Below are 23,966 nucleotides of genomic sequence, written 5' to 3' on the forward strand. Positions count from 1 at the left end.
TGATTGCTTCTCACCCCAAAGGGCCTGAGTTCAGTCCCAGTCGGCACCGCCATGATTTTCCGAGGAATAAAATCTATCCCGGTCGATAGGAAGCGACCAGGTGTGCGTGCGAGCTGCTTCCCTGGCGTAGCATTGGTATTCAGTACGGAAAACAAGATCGACGGAAAACAAATAAAGGAAAAAAAAAACAAACTTTGCAAGTCTTCTTACGAAGGGTAAATGACGACTTTAAACGGTAATTTAACTGGATTTTTTCACCAAAACACTTCGCACAAACACAGTCGCATTTTTATTAAGCTAAACCACAACCACAACCAAATTCTAACTTGCTGAATTTTTGGGATAACAGGTTTTTTTTACTGCACATATCAATGGTTGCAACTCCATGATTGATCAGAACCAGTGAAATTTCACGAAAAATCAACCGAATGGGTTTAGGAGTGATCTTCCATTTTTCAATATCAATTACAGCGCCGGCCACGTCCTTGCAATCAAGTGGGAGTAGGGAAGGAATATTAGAGTGACCTTTGCTGTTTTGGGGACCAAGCTTATCTCTGCGTCCCCACAAGTGCACAGGAGCGGTATTTTGTTAGAAGGTTGGGTTCGTTGGGTATGGATTCACCTTGATAAGAGATGCGATCGTAGTTTTGATATAATGTATTGATTCATATATTGACGCGGCTAAGCCTTGTGATCTTTGGAATGGTTGGTTGAAGACTCTATCAATTCAGTAATGTAAAGGGGCCTTTGATAAAACCCACGGTCTTCTGCTCCGTATGTAAAAATGGTTAGACAAAACATTCGAGCCCCTTACATAATATGTAAGGGTCGTTAGTAAGATAGAACTTGGATGAAACGGCGAAAAAATTGTTTTCTCTGTAAAATATGACATATGCTTGAGGCGGGACATCATTTCATTTGAATAGCTTCATGGTGAGCGTCAACAATCGTCGTTGGCTATGTAATGTAATGATATTATCATATATACAAATGATGCACTGTCCGAAACCTCATAAGAGGAACTGAATCTAACATGAGACCAGTCCTCTAAAGATTATGTTTTGGTTTGTTTTACTTTGTTAAGTTTTAATGACAAAATCACACAATTTTTTCATATAAAATAAAATTTTACGGATTTGGAAGGAACCTTTTGTTTACAATTTATTTTTGATACAGTCCCTATTACACTATTCTGCAGTGGTTACTCAACTTTGTAGTATTTTCAGAAAATCTTCGTCTAGCGATGGATAAATTAAAAAAAAAGTTCACTCTTATTGTTATTTTTAATTGATAGTGAATTGAATCATATATTCTCCAGTCTATTTTCTATGGTAAGTGCAGTGCGAAACACCTCTTTGCAGGAATATGGCAACAATGGCTCCACTGTTTTTTTAGTTTTCTTCTTTTTGGAAAAAGTATTGTCAAATTTTCCATGCTAAAAATCTCATAGTATGATTGAAAAATTTATTGCAAATATTTGAAGCCATATTTTGTCATAAATTTCCATGTTGTGCAGTTGGAATCTGGAAATAATATTTTATATCAGGGCCCCTAGTGATCGGTTCAGGAATGTTTTGAGAGCAGTTTTTTGTAAAAGTGCTCTTCATTCAGTGCTGAATATTTCGACACAATGCGTGCAGTTTTTTTTAAAGTTATTCCAGATGGAAAGCGAAGAATGAAAATTGATCTTGCACACACACACGTCAAAAATTCGACGTGGTCAGCTTTTATGATCGCTTATAATAAAATATTTAATATAATCGATAAACTTGCACATTTTATCGCATACTTGCAATTCATTTGCCAAATTGTCATACTCTCCGTATAAAATCCTTTTAAAGTTCGTCGTTAATTCATTAGCCGCTTTGATGCTCCTCGCGAAAAACGCAAAAATATTGCTTTTAAGACTTCATTGATGAATAACCTCCAATGATTTAATTTTTGATCGATTTAATTATCGTCACGATTACAATACTTCCACCATATTGATCGATATAGAAGCAGTAATGCTCGATTGACTTCGGCAAATGACAGGTCATGTTGGCTCCCGTCATTGTCTCCGCCAGACTATACATATAGTTACTAAAGGGTGTATTCTATAACACTGGCACACACATATTTACTCACCTCAATTAAACCGATTATCGGATTTTCTTGAAATTTTCAGGGAATGAAAAAATACTAATATGTTTTTACCCAAATTCTTTTCAACTCCAGCCCTGTTTAATAGTTTTGGGATTTTTGCAAAGTTTCGAATTAATAATTGCCCAGAATTTTTCAATTGGGCGAAGTTCTGGTGAATTTGATGGGTTCATATCTTTTGCCACAAAATTGACTCCGTGGGCTCGGTATCACTCCAACATGTTTGGAGCGTAGTGACAGGATGCTAGATCTGGCCAAAACCGAGTTGATCCTTTGTGCTTCCTTATGAATGGCAAGAGGCGCTCCTTCAGGCACTCTTCCGTGTAAATCGCACCGTTGATTGTTCCGAAAGTGATGAATGGAGCGCTTATTTCACCACACAGCAAAAAAATAATTTTGATATCACATCAAAGTGGATGCACTTCACTCGTGTTGAAAATATGGTGTAATATTACTTGCCAAAAAGGACAAAATTATCATTAATACAGTGCATGAATTGACATTACGCTGATTTTACTGCATTTGTTTATTTTTGTGGCCATAAAAATTACATGAGATTTTCGACATGATTGAAGTGCATCCTCTTGGATGTAATGTTAAAATCTATTTTTTGCTGTGCACATCCACAAATCGCCTGCTAGATCAGGAACTTCTTTGCAAAAGAAATTATCTCTTTCAAACATCCTCGACAACATCGAACTTAGACTTGGCAACGAAATATTCTTGCCCAGGAAGTTGACGGAAGTCGGCCTTGACGTAAGTTGCACTTCGTGTAAAGTTTCCGGGCAGCGGGTTTTCGCAGTGATGTTAGGCTTTTTATTCCGGTTTGGGGATTTTTGCACCTTGTAACATATAACCCAGCACGCTTCATGGTTTTCTACACAAGACTGACACCTTGGACTTCTTAGCGACATCTGGGCGGTTCTAGCACTGTTATACCACTTTCCTGGCAATTTTACTGTACATTGGACCACTTTTACGATTTCTTCCTTCGTTCCTTATGGCACTCAGACGCTCCTTGAAGTTTCTTATCACACGAGACGCAGTTGTATTTGCAATGCCAAGCTTTTAGCACACATTTTTTTCACGGACAATTTATTGTTTCGATAGCATGACTGGAACTACTGTATGCATAACTATGAAACTTGATAGATGTAAACAATACACTATGAATAAGATTTACTCAAATTTTCAAGTTTTTTTACTCATACGGTTCAAAAGTTACAGAAGACTTTCGGTGAGCCATTATACAATACACCCTTTATACCTGATCAGCAACTATTACGTGGTTTGGTCTACCACCACGCAGTGGCACATTTTCGAGCAACGATCCCATTTTCGCGCCACAGAATATCGAAGGTGCAGTACACCCGCAAGTCGACGGATGCACTCAAGATTATAAAAGTTTTCCCCATTGTATCTGGAGACGGCCCAGTACCTGGATAATCTGTACTTCATAGTATACTGAGCTGCTGTAGCGATTGTTAGGAGACCCCAAGAGGAGAGGAGTCCCAAAAAATTTCAGATAGGCATGAACCAGCATGGAAAGAAGGTAGGAACGGCGATGGTTCCAGGCTAAATGAGCCACGATTGGGGTACTGTTCGCGTTCAGAAATGGAAGAAGTTCGTCAAGATTGTGGTAGATCGTCAAGGAAGATCTGCTGCCAGGCAGCTACTATCATGGAAACTACTAAGCTTAGACACCCTGGTGCAGCAGTTGAGTCCTATCAAACTCACCAGTGGATCACCGATCCTTGAACTGAGAAACGCTGAGATTTACCCCTTCCGTTGGTAAATGCATTTGTGAAATGCAACTCACATGGTTTGGAAAACATGACGTAAAGGGGGAGTGGGTAGTTTTTTTATACACAGCAAAAAAATAATTTTGATATCACGTCAAAGTGGATGCACTACAATCATGTCGAAAATATGGTGTAATATTACTTGCTAAAAAGGACAAAATTATCATTAATACAATGCATGAACTGACATTACGCTGCTTTTACTGCATTTGTTTATTTATGTGGTCATAAAAATTACATGAAATTTTGGACATGATTGTAGTGCATCCACTTTGATGTGATATCAAAATTATTTTTTTGCTGTGTACCTTATGCATGATCCCAACGCATAAATTAGGAAGAATGATTCTCAGAATGGTATAGATAGCCTATAATTTTGATAAAAACAGCATTTTGCTCCCTTTTCTGGAACCTGAGGACGCTTATGAGGCTTCTTTGTTAGTTTATCCTTTCTTAGTTGCACCCCTTTATTGCAGCTAGACTGAATGCAGCAAATCGTAAATTTTACCACACGAGGACGTTACCTAGCGTTCTTCTATCAAGCCACTCGGCATTCGTTGATAAACCCGTGCTAGCTAACCACTGACTAGCGTAGTGGCCAAGAGATTAAAATAACCTCCGAGTAAAGTACAAATGAGCTACCCGGCCGATCCACTCCAAGTCATAACTCCTTCGTTCGGATTCGATGCCGATACGTTCATACCTTTGCCCATTTTACTATTTTTCTCCCCCGGTGCAATGAGCCAGAAAGGCACAAGACAAAAAGAGCCGCGATTGTACATAACGAGCACGTATTAAGATCAGCCATAAATCAACCTACTTTCTTCTTCGGCGGCCGACCGAGCAACGATGACGATGCGATGGTAAGACAGCGCGAATGAATGCTGCAATTAATCTAGCCATGTGTACAAGTTCGCGCTTTTGTGCAGCGTGTTGTGGACCGAATTCATTGAAGCGTGTCAATGCAGGGAGGAGAACTGAATCACGAGAATCAATCCTCCAAATCCGGTCCAGTGGCACAGGGCACATTATTGATGGTTAGATGTATCTCCGGCATGCATACCGACATAGACACACGGACTTCACCCATGGCGTGTGTGCTCAAATCAGAATCAATACAGCGAAGTTTCACTGCGGCTAAAATGCGAAAGTACCTACCATGCATACATGTCTCTTTGGATACATTCCACGACGGTGCTGGTGCTGGTGGCTGGCTGGTGCTGATGATGGTCGCAGTCGGTCAGTTGGCAAAAGAGCTAGTCGTTGACATGCGAGACAGTCACTGGCTTTCAAACCGGACCGGTTTTAGGCTAGAGCTCACTTTGAAAGTGAGCGCAAGTGCAAGTGCTGCCCCATGTGTGGAAAAGTTTAGTGCGCTAATCTAGTTTTACCAAGGTGCCAGTGCTACAGCCTGGCGGGACCCTACGATCGTTGATCATTGGGGCTGATGCTGCTATTTCAAGATCATCAAACGTGTAACCAACCGTAGTCGGGGTGAGTCAATGATCGATAGCGTTGATTATGTTATGCTGGGGAATTTGCCAACCAGTAGCAGGCACGATTTCCAGTGGTGAGGTTATGGAAGGACTGCTGAAGTTGGAAATGACTTTGGCAGTGATACATGAATTGTGTAAAAATTTCATGATAACCTGTTGTGAGAATTAAAATTGAAATGAGATTTGCAGATGTTAAAGCAAGAATTTTTACAGGCTTTTCTGGGTATTTAATTAATCTTTTCAATATTCAAATTGCGAACGTGAAATTAGAAGTTGTGCCATTATAAGGAAAAAAACCCGAATTTATTCACCTATGGTGTGATCAGACCCTTCTTACTTATTCAAGTTTATTTATTATCAGTAGTATTATCAGTGACCAAGCCCCCCACCCCCGTGTCATCCAGTGACGCTACGCCACTGCCTGGGGGTACCCGGAATATATCCGGGTGTAGTCTATTTGGTGAGGCTACCAATCACCTTATCATCGTATTTTAATGTGATTTAATGGGTTTTAATTCAATTCATACTCAAGCAACTTCCCCTGGGTACCCGGAACATGTCCAAGTGTGTCCAATGTGGTCTGGAACACTTAACACGACTTGCATTGATCTTATTTTTGAATTCTGTAGTAATTTGATGTGTCGCATGATGGTTTTGATACGTTTTCCGTTAAATCCAGCGTGAAGGCCCATATTCACCGGATCTTATTCCGGCCATATCTCCGGAACCGGTTCACAGATTCCAAAACCGTTCCATAGCGTTCAATGAGACCCCAAGACCTATCATTTGGCGCCGAGTTTGTCCAAATCGGTTGAGCGCTTGCTGAGAAACGTGAGCGCATTCATTTCGTTACATACACACACACATACACACATACACACGTACACACACACACACACACACACACAGACATGTTCCGATCTCGTCGAGCTGAGTCGAATGGTATATGACACTGGCCTAGGATCGATAGTCGGTTTTTCAAGTGATATCTATACCCTTCTTTGTAAGAAGGGTAAAAATGGAAACATGTAAACGGCACTTCTGATCGAAATGACGTCTGCCACAAAGTTGTAGTAGACAAACTGTTCCAACCCCGTAACGTGGGTGGACCACCTTTTCGTGGTACGTTACGAGATGTAAGATCTACCACCGATTCCTAGTCCTGACTACTTCAAACTAGGGGAACAGGATTGTTCAGTAATCAAAGGAACACATCTTAGATAGTGACAAGGCTTTGTCCACTGAGGATGATCTTGAAACAAGGAAAATATAAGTTAGTTAGTCTTCATCTATGTCATTCCTTACCTTCAATTCGTTGTTCCCTAGGTTGAAGTGGTTAAGACTAGGGTTCTGATGCACTAAACTAAGGACACGGAATATACTACAATATATCAAAATACTGGTCGCAGTGGTGTTAGGTCCTAAACAGAGGAAACAGCTGTTTCAAACTGCTGTATACCGCTGTGTACACCCATCTTTTCAGGATCCCCAAACAATTTTCAATGGAATTCAGATCAGTGTTACATCCTGACCAGTTCAAAATCTGGATATTCTGCAATAAAAACATGTTTTTGGCCCCTTTCTCAGGTGAATTGTGGCATTATTGCGTTGGAAGTTGAAATTGTTTTCTTTAAATGTCATCAAAACATCTGGAAGAAGTTCTAAAAAGTATTCCGAGATCATTCTGGTTGATGGATACAATTGACGTTCTTCCTTCATACGAAAGATGGACCCACATCATAAAACGAAGACCTTCAATATTTGTATTCAATTTTAACTTGGGATGTATGCGTAGATTGTGCCAATATTACTCACAGCAGGACTGACAACATTAAATTCCTACTAGCTAGATAACACTAAAATTTTAAATCCTTTAATATCCAAGATATATGTTTCTAAGCTAAATGTTGTCTTAAGGGGAAGATTATCGCCCCAAGAAAATCAGTTTCTTCCTTAGATTCTTGAGAAAATTTACATGTAAAAATAGTTTTTCTATCTCATCATGAAAAAATATTGGACTCCCAGCAAAACCGAACAGTTGATGTTTTGTGGTTTTTTGAGTCCAACTTTATGCCATGATAAATTACGAAAAATATTTTTGCACGTGAATTTTCTTTAAAAAATACGAAAAAATTTGATTGTATTAGATTTGTGATATCTTTTCCCAATAATTTTAGAAAAATCGAAACTCAATTTTTTTCGGAGCGGTATGCTTTCCCTTAATATACCTTATAGTAAGGTTGAGATTTTTGAATAAATGTCTGCGCAATATTGGAGGCTCATGTTCCTACTTTATTTATGAGGAATTTTCTAGTGTCCTCAAGCCGTATAATATTAGAGCGGCGCCGGTGGTGTATTGGTAAGCGTGATTACCTCTCACCCCAGCAGGCCTGGGTTCAATCCCAGTCGGCGCCGCCGGGATATTTTGAGGCATAACATCTCTGATCACGCCTTCCTTCGGAAGGGGAAGTAAAGCCGTTGGTCCCCGGTTCATGAGTTGATGGGTTGATAGGTAGAGTCCAGGTGTGGGAGCTGCCTCTCTGGCGTCGGTAGCATTGGTGCTCAGCACGGAAAACAAACCAAAGGAAAAGAAAAAGCCGTATGATACAATTCAATGCTCGAATAAAATTGAGAAGCTGGCTTTTATTTTCTCCAATTTCATAAGTGATTCTTATTCGATTGAGTCTGTATAAATAAAGTAATTAACAAAAACAAAGTGATTCTCCGAGCTGTTTTGTTATTACTCAAGCCAATATTCTTCAATTCAAGAACAAATATACGCATTTCTAAATAAAAAAAAACTCTTTCTAATGCATTTTAAAGGCTTTGTTTATGTATAGTTTAAAAACTATATGAAACCCAAAATACTTGATTTTATCATACAAATTATAGTTCCCAAGCACACACAGATAGTTTCAGTTATCCAACGTTAAGGTAAAGTAAATTAAAAAAAAATCGACGTTCTTATAAAAATTTCGCATTACAATGATAGAAATTACATGCAAAATTTAAAACCAAGGAACAAATGGAAATTTAAACACACAAGCTGACATAGGTATAAGCCACGCAAAACATCAATATAGATGGATTGGATTCTTATGCAGTATGCAAGAATTTATGTTGGAAAACATCCATGCGCTTATAGGATTTTCGCTCACTGTATTGGAGAGAATTTCAGCCCTTGTCTCTTACCGGAAGTGATGGGACTCTGGAAATGATACTGCCAAGTGACAGAATTTAAAAAAATGGGGTTCCAAATACATGAGGAATCCGAGAAAACAATGGAGATTGGCTTGGCAAGGTGTAGAGGCGGCCACGAAAATGACGGTTGAGATAAGATGCTGCAAGAATCCGGAAGCCGATGAAAAGTATTTATTACCGGATCCAGATCCGATGCTGACCCTACTGGCTGCTTGGGACACGCTCAACAACCACTATTTGAAGTTACTCTTTATCGCCAAGTTGGATGACAGTCTGGGAGATAGCGGCAACGGTGGTGTAGTGGAAAGCATGATACCTCACACCCCAGCAGGCCAGGGTTCAATTCCAGTCGGCGCCGCCGGGAAGTAAAGCCGTTGGTCCCCGGTTTATGAGTTGATGGATCGATAGGTAGGGTCCAGGGGTGGGAGCTGCCTCCCTGACGTCAGTAGCATTGGTGCTCAGCACGGAAAACAAGATGGATGGAAAACAAACCAAGGAAAAAAAACAGTCTGGGAGTTCCTCAGGAGTTTGTTCGTCTCCTTCAGAAGGAAAACTTCTTCCACTGGTCCGGTGATGTAATATTATTGCTATTATTAGTCCATTCTACAAGCACCTGCTCTGGCAAGATTGCATAAATTGCACTTTAGTAAAACCTTTAGTCAAGCACTATGCACTACCGTTCCTACAGGATGCTAATCTTATCAGCCAACAATTACGTGTGTCGGTCGCTGCTCCGAGTTTTAGCAATCACCGTGGGCTGTAAAATTTGAACAACCACCTCTTTGCGTATAGAGCGTGCAACGTTTCTATATTTGTGGCTGGGATTACGATTAGGAGCATCATACTTGCCCGAGTTATTTCCACCATCGTTAGGGTTATTTTTTCATTATCGATAGGTGGCGCGACGATACCTATCTTCCACATTAAGAAATTCATTCAGCAATCATTATTCAACCATCTGCTGGTGGAGAGGCTATAGAAAACGAAGTAATCCATCCGGTACAAGTAATAATTAGACTTATCACGTTCACACACACTCGTTCGCTTTATTCAGTAGAAAACCGGGCACCGTGCAAGAAAAGCTGTTCAAACAGTCATAACTAAACGTAGATTTGCTACGCCTCTTGTTGGCTAGAGGCTCGTGTGCTGGGTGTTTATCTCGATTATAGCTTCTGTACTATTATTTCAATTTTATAGTGAATAAGATTCCACTATACATGTTTACATTTTTTTTCTCTACCTTCTTTCCACACAGAAAATCAGCGATCTTCGAGTGTGCCGTTATCGAACCGTAATCGTCTTCTGCGGAACGTCGGGGAAAAGTGAAAAGAAATACATCTCGACGTGACAAACCAATCCAAGCGAGAAGAGCGAAAAAATAAGTTTTAGTGTTGTGAGTGGCTTTGGAGCAGAAAAAAAGTGCAATAGCGGAAAAATTACTTTTCACGGTTGATTGGTGCTGGAAAATATTGGGCACCGCGCCAAGTGTTGTTGTGAGTTTAGGCAAAGGTTTGGCTGTTACGGCAAAGAAGGAGTAGTTTGATAAAATGACCGAAAGTGCAGGTGAGTTCGGCTTCTTGAGGCGAGAATTTATTAATATGCATCATTCGACTAGAAATATTGCAGCACTACTTTATAATTAACATAGCCACTCGGCTGCTAATCAGAATAATTGCAAATCAGTTGAATATTCTTGTTGGTGAACGTGTTATTCAGTCATAGAATCACACTAAAGAAGTGCTTGTTTGGGAAACTGGGGACCGACACGTTAAGCTTTACGATTATTTAAAAAAAAAACTGAGAGCAAATATTGTTGTCAATCCTTAGCAGGGCCCTTGTTGTTTTTGAATAAAACATGTGAGGTGGCAAGGATACAAAAGCTTTTATTATTATTATACACAAGTTGAATTTTGTGTATTTCCCAATAATTTCAGCCGTACATTCGTAATGCAAAAAATAAATTCAAGCTAAGGTTGCTGCATATAGAGATCCAAGCACGAAGTGCCACCCGCGAGCCACACTTTGGCCACCACTACCCTAGCTTTTAGGCTCTAAGGATAAATCTTTACACCGTCCTTTGTCACACGTCTTTGGCCCGAAAATGTCTGGTGATATCGAATTATCATTGATTATCAACATTTTTTATTTCCATTAAGCTTTAGTCTTCCTATACTAGCCCTAACGTTAAATAAAATTCTGTAAGGTATTCTTCATTAATCTGATGAAGATGGGGTCATACCTGGCATAGGGGACAATGGTATACAACGCATCCCCTGGGCAGAACGCACCAGCTGACATTCATTTGTATTTTTCATTGCTTTTTCGCAACTTGTCTTATCAAGCAGCACTTCTAGCATAGCATTTGAACTCGAAATGGTGCATGATAAATCCTAGAATTGGATTCAAAATTCAAAGAAAAACTCAAAATAAAATGAAAAAGTGCGTTCTAACCCATGGCGTGCGTTATTTACCATTCTCCCACACATATAGTGTATTTCAAAATTGAGCATAAACCTGAATGGACAATTTTTTGAAAAACTGTGACTAGATAGATTTGTTGAACAACTACTTATTGATTTATCAGTATAACTTTGGACGTTATTGGCAGAGTATGTATGAAGTTTGAGTAATTACAGTAAAACGGTCAATTTTAAACTTTTACATAGTAGGCGGATTTTAGTTAAATTAGCGGCATTTTAAAGATCTTTATTATGACTATAGATTAGCAAAATTTCAATATGTTTGGCTTATTGTATTTCAAGAAAATGTGTTTTTTGGGAAATATAGTTTTCCTAAAATAGCTCTAACTTCTTACACACTCATCGAAATAAGCCCAATACAATACCGATGACCAATAAATGGTTGATGAGCCAGCAGCCAAAAATGTAGAAATCTCTCTTTTTAAGTTGTGGTCCCAAGTTCAAATCTCATCTCCGTTCAAGTACAAATATCCGTAAGATCAGGAACAACATGTGCTAGATTATTTTTTCTATCTTCGAAAAAGTCTATGTTTGTGCAAATTTCGCAACGAAATGATGATTTTCACTTCACACAATTATCACGAAATTCTAATCGTTATTATGGGCAAACAAATCGATAAAAATATGAATATCTAAAACTTTTAATATTTGCTTTAATAAATTTTATTTGAAAGTTTATTTCAAATACTGATTGCATTGCAATTTTCAAGTTGAACACAGAATCGACAAGGAATGCAAATTTTCAACTTTTATGTTAAATATTTGAACATTTTAATTTTTTTTTCCATAAATTGAACCATGTCTTGAAAAAAATTATAGGGTCTTTTAAACCCTACATAAATCACATAAATCACGAAACGTTTGCCCAAACATAAAAAAAAGTATCATAATAGACTGGCCCAAAAAATAAAAGTTCTAATTTTCCACGGGCCAACCTCTAAATTTGTGCCTTTAGGTGAGAAAACCATTCTCTGAAAGTTTTAGCTCATTAGGTAGGATGAGGTGGCGCTTTTAGTTTGAATTTTGTATGGGGAATTTGAATAAGAAACATGAAAAAATGACACTCCTATACTCCATCGATCATAATAAAATTCCTGATTATATATTATAAATTTGATTTAATTCAGATTTTCATAACTTCTAGTTCAATTAATGAGTAACAACTTTGTTGAAGATTGCATCATTGATATATTCGCTTTTGATTGTATATGAGCATTTTGTATGGGATCGTCCATTAATGATGTCACACTTTTAGTGGGGAGGGAGGGATTTGGAAACTGTGACGAGCCATACAAAAAAAAAATCAAGGTCCATACAAAAAATGTGACAAAGGGGGGAGGTGTTTGAAAATGGGCCAAATTTGCGTATCATAATTAATGGACCTTCCCTATATGAAAATTTCAACCAAATCTCCTATATAAACATTAAACCAAAAGCGCCAGCCCGTGTAACGCCGAAAAGAGCTGAAACATTTAAAGAGTGGTTATCGCACCAAAAGACACGAGCCTGGATGTTGGCCTGTGGAAAATATGAACTTTTATTTTTAGTGGTAATCCAGCTGATACGTTGCATAAACTGTCTGTATTTTGTTGCAATAACGAGCAGAATGTACATAATTAATTAATATCTCCATAATACTAACTTCAATAGTGATGCTGTCTTGAGCAAAGTTGTTCCTTATAGTTTAAGCTACGTGTGCTTAATGTGCTGAGCTGAGTCGAATGTGCTGAACCGTTATATGCACGAAAGAGTGTAGGAATGTTATTTCTCCATACATTTAAACCAATATCACCATATCAATTTTAAATCAAAAGCGCCAGTTCGTGTTACAACCGAATGAGCTGAAATTTTCAGACAGTGGTTTTCTCACCTAATGGCACAAATCTAGGGGTTGGCTCGTTGAAAAAAAAATGATGGCCAGTCTAATGACCAAAGGCTGCTGATCTACGATTTTTGCTAATTTTTAAGTGTTAAGCATGAAAATTCCTTAAAAGTTAGTAGGGTTAACTACCCCATTTCCGGTCTATTAAGCACAACCCGCACTTAGTCTTTCTTATTCTAGCGCAGTTTAGCACCAAACGAAATGTTATTATTACTGATGGCTTCCAAATTTATTTACCCTTCCGTACGTACCATAAGATTTGATAAAGAGAATCCAATCGTTGAGATATTGTCAAAAGTCTAAAACTGTTTCTTGACGCCAAACTCGGCCTACGGATTCTAAGCTCGGTCTAACGCATTGAAACGCCATTGAAAAGCCAATGAATTCACTTCGGCTTATCGGATGAAGATGAAAACTGATTCGATTGGAGCGCTTCTTTTGTTTTTGGGAATTATGGGTGCAAACGTATGAATCACGCGTTTTCTTTGACTTCGTTTCGTAGCTTATTAACTTAAGTATCGTACAAAACGCATAATTGACATGTTAACTCTGAAATCATGGATTTATTTGAAGTTTTCTGCTCGATAGGCCCAAAATGGACGATTAGGCCGAAGTAGTTCTCTACCCTATTTGGAATAAGATTTCATAAAAAAGTTTCCAACAAATGAGCAACCTACCAAATGACGATTCGATCTAACACGACCTTCTCCAATTGGCATGAAACTTTGAACATCATTAACATTTGATCAAACTCGGTCATTTTGAATCTTGTAAAATTTTAAAATGGTGTATACGATATTTTTTCCACAAATCATAACTCAAAAATGTCACTTCCACTCAAAATGTCCGAAAAAATAATTCCTTTTCAGAAATAAATATACACGGTATAAAATTTCCATAGTTTTGGATAAAACATCGAAAATTGACCGCTTGTAATATATTTTTTTTAAACTTATGAAAGGTTAAATCTTTTGCGAAATTTTCAAGCTGGACACTTTACAATTAAAAAAAAATCATAGAACAAAAACTTTTGGTAAAATATTTGAACTATTTGTGTTAACAATTATTTTGATATTTTTTGCTCAGAAATTAATGGTGAAAGTCAGCATTGTGTGCTAAAGGTATCAAAAAATGTGTTCTGTGGTTTTTGGTTCTTGTATGGTTTTTGTTAATTTTGTAATGGTCAACTTATTTTTTTTTAGCGGCGCCGGTGGTGTAGTGGTAAGCGTGATTACCTCTCACCCCAGCAGGCCTGGGTTCAATCCCAGTCGGCGCTGCCGGGATGTTCTGAGGCATAACATCTCTGATCACGCCTTCCTTCGGAAGGGAAGTAAAGCCGTTGGTCCCCGGTTCATGAGTTGATGGGTCGATAGGTAGGGTCCAGGTGTGGGAGCTGCCTCCCTGGCGTCGGTAGCATTGGTGCTCAGCACTGAAAACAAGATCGACGGAAAACAAATCAAAGGAAAAAAAAAAAACTAATATTTTTAAAAATAGAGATAACATTTTGATAAGCTTTTTAATAAAAAAAAATATTCAAAACATATTGATGGGGCTCATTTTTGTATCATGTTGAACATACATGGGTTGATAGATCTGACTAATGAATAGAGAAGGCTTTCTTTTTCTATGTTGTATACAAACTATGGTGGACTACGACAGTACACACCGCCAGGACTGCTGTGAAGAGCGTTTGACTGCTGATCGAAAATTGATCATTTGTATTCAGAATTATTTGCCTCAAGCTGAAAGCCTCCATAATAAAGAAAACTTAACTTAACTTAAAGAACAAAACATAAATAATTGATGATGATGATGATGATGATGGTTGAGTCCTTCTGCAGTGTATTGTCGTACTATTGGAGCGCTTGTTGAACCGCTTTGCAGAATCTTCAACAAATCTTTTGTAGAGTCGAAATTTCCTGCAATCTGGAAAGAGTCATTTATGGTTCCGGTACACAAGAAAGGAGATAAACGTGCCGTTAAAACTACAGAGGAATTACTAATCTCTCTGCAGTATCAAAACTGTTTGAGATAATTGTGAGTGGTTTCATTCTTGAGCACACCAAATGCTATATCTCTAGTGACCAACATGGCTTCATGCCTGGACGATCGGTTACCACAAATCTTCTAGATTTTACCACGACATGTTTTGAGCAACTGGAAAATGGGGCCCAAATAGACGTCATCTACACTGATCTAAAAGCAGCGTTTGATACGATCAACCATGACATTATGTTGGCAAAGCTATCCAAACTCGGTGCGTCGGACCGTTTGACTTCGTGGTTGTGCTCTTACTTGACTGACAGGTCTCTGCGAGTGAAACTCGATTCCAGTACTTCCTCGTATTTCACGAACTCGTCAGGTGTACCACAGGGTAGCAATCTTGGCCCGTTGCTGTTTGTGTTGTACATCAACGACGCACTTCTTCTTCTTGGAGATGGCTGTAAGCTTGCGTATGCCGATGACCTAAAGCTGTACTTCGTGGTGCGGACTGCTGAGGATTGCACTCGTCTTCAATCGGTATTGGATCTGTTCGTTGATTGGTGTCGTCGGAATAAGCTTACCCTCAGCATTCCTAAATGTATGGTAATGTCGTATTACCGCATCAGGCAGCCAATTGTTTTTGACTATGCCATCAACGGTGTGGTTCTTCAAAGAACCGACCAGTTCAGCGATCTTGGTGTTCTACTGGACCATAAGTTGACGTTCAACCTCCACCGCTCTGCTCTGATCACAAAGGCGAATCGCCAGCTAGGTTTTGTGTCGAAAATATCGAAGGACTTCATTGACCCACACTGCCTGAAAGCTCTCTATTGCTCACTTGTGCGACCAATCCTGGAAAATGCCTCCTTGGTCTGGTTTCCTCATCAGTTGACTTGGAGCTTGAGGATCGAAAGTGTTCAGCGCAAGTTTATCAGGATAGCATTACGTAATCTACCATGGCGTGATCCGCAAAATCTCCCGCCGTATTCTGATCGCTGCAATCTGCTGAGCTTGGATACTCTGGAATGCCGACGGAAAAATCAGCAAGCAGTTTTTGTTGCCAAGCTATTGAATGGTGAGGTCGACTGCTCGAGGCTTCTCTCGCTGTTGGATATCCGAGTACCACCAAGAACATTACGAAGTGGTACCCTTCTCCAACCGCGGTACCATCGAACGGCGTTCGGTTACAACGAACCACTAACAACTATGATGCGTACGTTTACGGCTGTCGAAGAATTATTCGAATTTGGGGAATCTTCATCTCGCTTTTTGGCACGGATTAGAAACACTTGAATTGTTTTAGCTTTAAGGTTGTTTCATGTAGACAATAGTCCGATGAATAAAATTAAATAATAATAAATAATAATAATAATAATTTTCCTCAGCTACTCTTTTAACTTTTTCCCTATCTTTTAATCTTTTAATCTCTGCGCAATCTCAATGAATTAATTCTCAGTATCTACTTTTATCATGCTTCAAATAATCAAAGAATAAATAACAAACATTGCTCAGCACAACATATTTCATTAGTTCTGGTCATTTGGCCACTCATTCTTATTTTGACCTATTAACCTATTAATGAAACAATAGTGACTTCCTATGATCCCATTAGCATCCTATTTACATATTGATGAGAATGAATAAAGCATAAAAATAATGAAAAAAAATGTATAGTAAATAAATAATAATAGATAACGTTTAAATAATTAATCATAAAGCTCAAAGAGCAAATAATAAAGAATAAATAATAAATTATATGTAATCAATAATATAGAATAAAAGGTATCGAATCAAGAATAAGGAGTTAAATAATAATAATAATGAATATTGAATGAGTTATAAATAATAAATTATAAACAATAAACATTATAGAAAAAAAAAGAAAAGTTTATTGAATATACTCTAGAGAACCAAGAATATAGAAAAAAGAATAAGGAACATAGAATTCAGAATCTAACATATAGAGCAAAGAACAAATAATATGAAACTAATAATAAAGAATGAATTACGTGGAATAAAATACTAAAATAAAGAATGCAGTATAAATACACTCATTGAACAAACATTGCTCAGCATAAAACATAACACTAATTCTGGTAATTTGTCCACTCTTTACTATATTGACCTATTAATGCAAACCATGGCAATGTGCAAAATGTCGTTGATTATTCGGTTGGCACCCAATTTCATACAAATGCCTTTAAAATGTGCGAAATTGGTAATCATCGCACAAAACCAGTTCATTTTTTTGTAGGTTTAAATCTAAATTGCACCGCATTGTCCGGTTGGTCTTGACACTGAAAGCTTCCAAGAATCGCATTGACTCTTCTATCTTGTCTTGTCCGTGTACTACCAGCAGCAGGGCAGCAGGAGAGAAAAATCAGACCTACTTCATCAACCAAAATTACTGCTCAGCTCCGTGCAGTCTGTCTGAACTAGTACCTACACACCATCGTGGCTATAACAGGTTCATGCCGTCCGTCTGTCGTTATTCTTCAGCATCGCTCGCGCTTGTGTGTGATAGGGACGGCAAATTGGACGACCGAAGGAAAGAACAAAATTGAATTTAGTTGAATTCAATCAGCTGCCAATGCCATCCAACCGTCCAGAGTATTGGACCACCAAAATCCAATGCCTAGGCTAAAATGTAACCATGGGGTAAAATGCCACTTACAGAAAAACAACGATAACTTTTCCTTAGATGCTTTTCTCGAGTTAGGGATTGTGTTTATTTTCATCTGGAGGATTCACAAATAATTCCTGGTAAAGAAATCTTGCATTTGATTCTTCTGAAAATTGGTATTCAAATCACCTATTCCAACCTAGGCTTCTAACAGTATATTTCATAAAAGTATGGTCTCTTTAATTTTTGATATTTTTCATTATAAATTTCAGTTTTACACACTATTTAGACTTTATCTATAATACAAAATAATGATATAATCATTTAAATCGTGCGGCTTACCCATTGTTGTGCTGCATATTGCATCATGAATCAATGTAACTCCGGTATCATTTTGGAAATGAATTGAAAATTTAAATCATGAAAAAAATATTATGCTGAACCATACTCAATTACTTTTACCTTAATTTTAGCTTCCACATGCTAGAAATTCCGGATTTTACTTAAATAGTGCGTTTTGCACCACCGTACCTTACTGAGAACCACATGAACGACGTTGAACTGAGTCGTGTGCTCACGGGTTACGCACCAGAACTGCTATGATCGACATCCGTTCACCTGACCTGCTCAATCAGCACACCATCAGTCAACGCGGCAACAATAACACTAATATTAACAGTCAAGATTTGCTAATGAATCCAACTTGTGATTTTGACTTGCCTCCTGTCTGAAAGTGCCACACTCATTCGCTACGGGTATCGATCGGGCTAGGTTCAATGAAATTGTTCCTATGTACCTGGCGAGGGTCATTTCGGCTCGTGGGAAAGTTCCTGTTGACTTGTTATGTCACTCGAATTAAACGCTACGTTCTCCAAGGACCTCATTTCCATTGGCCCATAGTAATGAGCAATAATATATACTCTAAAAGTTATTAACGAATTATTTTGGAATAATTTAGGAAGTATTAAAAAAAATTACTTAACTCAACTCAATGTTAAAGCAAATCACGAACAAACGGGCTTGTAACTACTTCCATTTTCCAATTAAAACTCATCCATTCTTGATTTCAGTCAATGCAAATTGGGATAAGTATCCGAAATAAATTGGCTGCTTCCGGTCCTGCAAAAATGCTAATCGTGCAGAATTCGGTCAGAACCCAATTTTGAATGTCACTCAAAGCTTGCGGACATGCGGAAACAGGGCCGGATACCGACCAAGGATTTAGGTCATGCTGATTTGTGAGAATCAGTTTGATTGGAACCATCAATGTCACGATACAGAACAAAGGCATGTGTGAATAACCTTTTGCGTATCTTATTAAAAGCTGTAAAAGCGAACAACCCACGAGGAAGTAAACAAAATACGCACCAACAATCAAGTTGGTGCTAGTTCTGCTGTACGGCCCTTTTCTTAGGGCAAAATAAACTCTTCTCGAGGTGAGAGGAAGCAAAACAAAAAAAAAACGAATCTTGTTTTGACGGCTCTCATATCCAAAAATAGCGGTCAACAGGATATCGGATATTATGACGATAAAATACTCTACCAGTAGAATCGCAAAGGAGAGAAAAAAAGCTCATAGAGTAACCTTGACCGACACATTAATGGCAGTTCGAAAAGGAGAATATGTATTACTGATTTGTGGTACCTAGTGCTTGATGTGATACTGAGAGTGAGAGCCCAGCGATTATTAAGTGGCGACTTAAGAAGCTCGGAGGCAAAAGAAAATGACAGTAAATAACCGCCCCGCTGTAAGTGGATAAACGAGTTGTAAGACTTTAGGAGCTGGGGAAGCAGTAAAATAGCTTGCACAAAACGTTGAATAGGATAATGCCACTCGGGACCCTTTTTCCGATCCGAATAATGAACTGAATTGAATCAAATTGGAGCATTGAAGCATACAGCACATAGATTTTTTTCGACTTTTTCTCAGTTTGAATATAAATTTTCTTGTAAATTAAAATATTTAGGTATTATACTGATAATTTCAAATATGAATTACCTATAATTGCCTATAATTTGCTACCAAAATCCGTGTTTTTCGGATATTGTTCCAGCCATATCTCCGAAAACAGGTGATCGATTCCAAAATTATTCAATAATATTCTACGATGCCAAGATACCTTTCATTTGACGGTTGTTGCGTCTAATTCAGTTCACTATGTGCTAAGAAACAAAACTTCGTTCAAAAAATCCATGTTTTTTCGGATCTTGTTCTGGCTATGTCTCCAGAACCGGATGACCAACTCCAAAAAAATTCATAAAAGTTCGTTGGAATCATTGTTCATTTGTTATATCGCATGATAGATTTGGGCCCTAGTCAGAAACTGTCCATGCCCGGGGGTTCCGAAACATGGCCGTATGTGACTAGTGTGGTGTTGGGCACTGAAAATGATTGAATTGAACTAATTTTTTAATTATCATGTAATTTTATGTGCCACATTATGGATATCCGCACAGACACACACACACACCACAGGTACATTTTCCGATATCGTCGAGCTGAGTCATTTGGACACTTGGCAATCCGGGCCTGGGATCGGCAATCTGGATCGATAGTCGATTTTCCTAGCGATATGTAGTAAGTTTTGTTTTGTAAGAAGGGTAAAAATGTTTAAACACGAATTTATTGTTTGTCCATCCCAAGTCTAAGTCTTATAGAGAGTATACTGGCTCGAAGCCGCCCTACCAGGACAAATCAGGCCAGCTGTAAGCTGCATCTTAAAATCTTCAAATTAGCCCTCTGAATAACTATTGGCTCATGGTCAGGAGAATGTGCTGGTCATTCTATAACGTTGAATTTTTGTTTGTTGAATCATAGCTATGCCAGTTTTGACGTATACACTAGAGTGATGCAAAATTTGAAATTTTCACTCCACAATACTTAAACGATTCCAAATCGGATCCTGACTAACCTCTCAAAATTTGAACCCATGTGGTGAGAAACTGAGATGGCACAAACGATTTGAAATTTGTATGGGAATTACTATGGTAAAACCAAGATTTTTGTTCATGTCTATTTAATAATTCACCATATCGGTCTGCTGCAAAAGCTTTCAATTATACTTGTAGACAATTTTCCCAGCTACAACATTGCTCAAGACCACTTTTTGATTAAATGCAAGGATCGAAAGTTATCAATGGTTCAATGCGCTGATGTCTTATGATCATGCTCAATCAACTGCTCAGCAGGCAACATTGGTGTTTCTGGGGCGTTGAATAGGACACAAAAATCATGGCTACTATGTCACACTGCAAAATACAGTGTTGCCTACAGAGCAGCTGCTTGATCATGTCATAAGTTTACCAATCTCTTAAATAATCAATAACTTTTTCCTGTCTCGTTTTACCTAGAAACGATCTTCAGCAAAGTTGAAGCTGAGAAAATTTTCTATAAGAATGGTTATCGAACTGTTTTGCAGCTCAATATGGAAAAAGAATAGAAGGCAATTAACAAAAAGTTGAGATTTCCCATAGTAATTTACATGTAAAATTCAAATGGCTTGTGCGAAGTCTGTTTCTAACCAAATGAGTTGTAGCTTTGGGAGGCTAATCAGGACCCGATTTGAAACCATTTAAGCACTGTGGAGCGAAAAAGTCAAAATTTGCATCAGTCTAGTATACACCCATAACTTTTTTGCACAGCTTCATTTGATCAATTTTGTAGGCAGGGGTTTTGATCTAATCTCCGTTCTACAAAGCACAACCCGCACCTACCCTCTCTTTTTCGGACGTAAATGAACCCGAAAATGGAGTGATTCTACTATAGTTCACTTCAAAATTCATTTACCTTTCTATATGCACCGTTTGAGTTGATAAAGAGTCTCAATTTCTTGAGATATTGTTAGACAACTAACACTGCTTCGGACAAATTCGTTCTACGAGTTCCTAACGCGTTGAAACGCCGGCTTTTCTTTTTTCTTCCAATGAATGCAGAAAAAAGGATTTGCTAGGAGCGCTTCTTTTGTGTTGAGAACAATGAGTGTAAATATTCATACAACGCGCTCGTATAGGCTTTGTTTTGTAGTTTATGAGCTAACGCATCGATACAAACATATTATTGACTTGTGCACGGTGAAACCATTTATATAATTGATGATCTCTGCTCGATAGTACGGAAATCTGCGATTACGATGAAGAAGCGCTCTACCCTATCATATTTTTCTTTGAATTGATTCTGACCCTATGAAACCAGTTGCATTAAATGTTGGTGTTATTTGAAGACAGAGCAAAAATACAACCGTGCAAAAAAGAATCGGCTGTACTTTGGATCTCTGTCTTTCTGTCTGTCAGGAACAATGTTCTAGTTGAGATGTTATAGTCAAAAGAAAAATATCAAGATGATGAATAAGTTACGCAGGAAACATTGTAAGCCGCATAGTAATTTACAGAACCGCACGCATGAGTATCTATGAGTTACATCTGTTTTTTTATGCACGTCCAACACGAAACAGATGTGCAGTGTTCATTGGCTGTGCTTATTACTACTTGCGCATATGCATTGATTTTGGAGCTGTTTATTTCGGAATAATGCTCTTAACGACGGTCTGCATGGCATATTTTTGTGCTCTCTAAGTCATTGATTGTGGTTCCTTACTATGTTTTCTACGAAGATCGAGTGATTGCGGACTCCAAAACGATAATTTTTCATTATTATTATTATCTCTATTTAGGAGATTTTCAGCCGCAGGCTGGTTCATCTCCGGCTAATTTTTCATGATTGTCAAGACATTTTTTAAATCGATTCCAAAATGATAGTGGAGTAAAGTGCCTGAACAATGGTCAAAACGCACCACAACTTTGGAGTAAAATTGATAGAGACAACCCATAACCTGTAAGTTAAGAATACAAGAGCATGAGATATTTCAAATTATTATTCCTTTACTTTACATCAGAGAAATGGTCTCAATATAGTGTTGGACTGTTATTCATAAAGTAAAACATCTAAAACATATACGATAAGTGAATTATATATTTGCTGTTAAAAGTTAAATTTGTAGTCGATGATTTTAACAACATGACACGTTTTATACAAAACACTTTTTTTAAAAGAATCAGTATGTCAATATATGATTTCATGATCTGGAAATATTTGTTAATCTTCCAGATAAAAAGAAACACAATTCGTTACCCGAAAAAAAAAAACATCTGAGGGAATGTTATAGTTGTTTTTCTACAAGTGGGAATTTTACCCCATTGGTGAATTATGGGCTGTTTTCCCTTACATCTCTCAAAATATTTAAGTTATTTATCTAGTCTCATGCTCTCGAAAAAAAGCTAAAATGAGTGCAACATGTTAATAGCATTCTGTGTACACGATCCCTGGTTCACTTTATCTAAAACTAGTAGACCCAGTGAACTTTGTCCCGCCCAAAATTGAATTTTTGTTTTAAACAATTTCGAGCATTCACGATTTTACCCTAAATTAAATTGTTTGATCGAAAATTTGTGGCCTTATGTATGCCACTCTGTTTTATACATGGAAAAAGAGAAGATAATTTTCCAACTTTCTAATTTTCCTTAAATTTTTCCAATTTTCTTATTGTAAAAATGTTCCTGGGGCGAAGATAAATACAACAACAAAACAGACAGCTTAAATCGGACGATCCGTTATTGAGTTATGCGCGGTCTTAACTATGCCACTCTGTTTTATGTAGACTTGTTAACTAGAATACTAGAATGCTTGTTGCGTAAGTATTTTGCCGTAATTTTGTTCCATTTGTATCACAATTTTTGCCTAGTAATTTATGACCCCCAGTAAACTTATCAGATGGAGAATATGATGTGAGCCATCGATTTAAGTTTTCCTCATACATATCAGGACAGTGGAGGTGTTATGTTCACGAAAACATCACCTTGAATTGGAGATCTGCAAAAAATAGTATTGATACGTAGGATGCTACACACGTAGGGACGCATACCAATGGACTAAATGTTGATTTAACGATCTCCTTTTAAAGCCGGCAGCAATTTCGCGCACTTTCAATGTCACACACATTCAATGAATGAAACCGTGCGAGTATGGCACCCTCCAAAGTAATAATCCATTCAACTGCCGTAAAACGGTGGTCCAAAAGCACAATCGTCCGATGATCAAAATTATCTTCATAAATAAACAATCATCTTCTTCCCTCAATGGATGAACGAGTACGTAGGCATATACGAATGGTTCAAAGTAAAGTGCAGATTGAATGGCTCCTCAAGATTCAAGTACCAAACAGATTGGGTATCACACCAATCTAACGACACAAAGGTTATAGTCGTCGAGATTGTTATTTGTTTTGTCTAGGCTTTGTACAATCGCATACCTTTGGCTGATGTTATTCGTTCTTTATTCTTTATATGAATTAAAGTACGAAA

The 23,966-nt window shown here is 37.9% G+C and overlaps 1 protein-coding gene across 4 annotated transcripts in view; it reads left to right on the forward strand.

Annotated features, from left to right (window-relative positions):
• Window positions 1–23,966, forward strand: part of Drip (drip) — a 176,150-nt gene that overhangs the window by 22,164 nt on the left and 130,020 nt on the right. For 3 of the 4 annotated variants that reach the window (XM_065217724.1, XM_065217725.1, XM_065217722.1), the window contains exon 2: window positions 9,897–10,204. In XM_065217724.1, coding sequence (XP_065073796.1) covers window positions 10,189–10,204 — 16 coding nt within the window. In that variant the 5' untranslated portion in view covers window positions 9,897–10,188. Of the gene's footprint in view, window positions 1–9,725; window positions 9,816–9,896; window positions 10,205–23,966 lie in introns of those variants that run through there. The other variant, XM_065217723.1, reaches the window with a different exon arrangement.

Source organism: Ochlerotatus camptorhynchus, unplaced genomic scaffold, assembly GCF_037179485.1.
Source record: "Ochlerotatus camptorhynchus isolate MF236.1 unplaced genomic scaffold, CSIRO-AGI_Acam_v1.1 ptg000078l, whole genome shotgun sequence".
NCBI lineage: Eukaryota > Metazoa > Arthropoda > Insecta > Diptera > Culicidae > Ochlerotatus > Ochlerotatus camptorhynchus.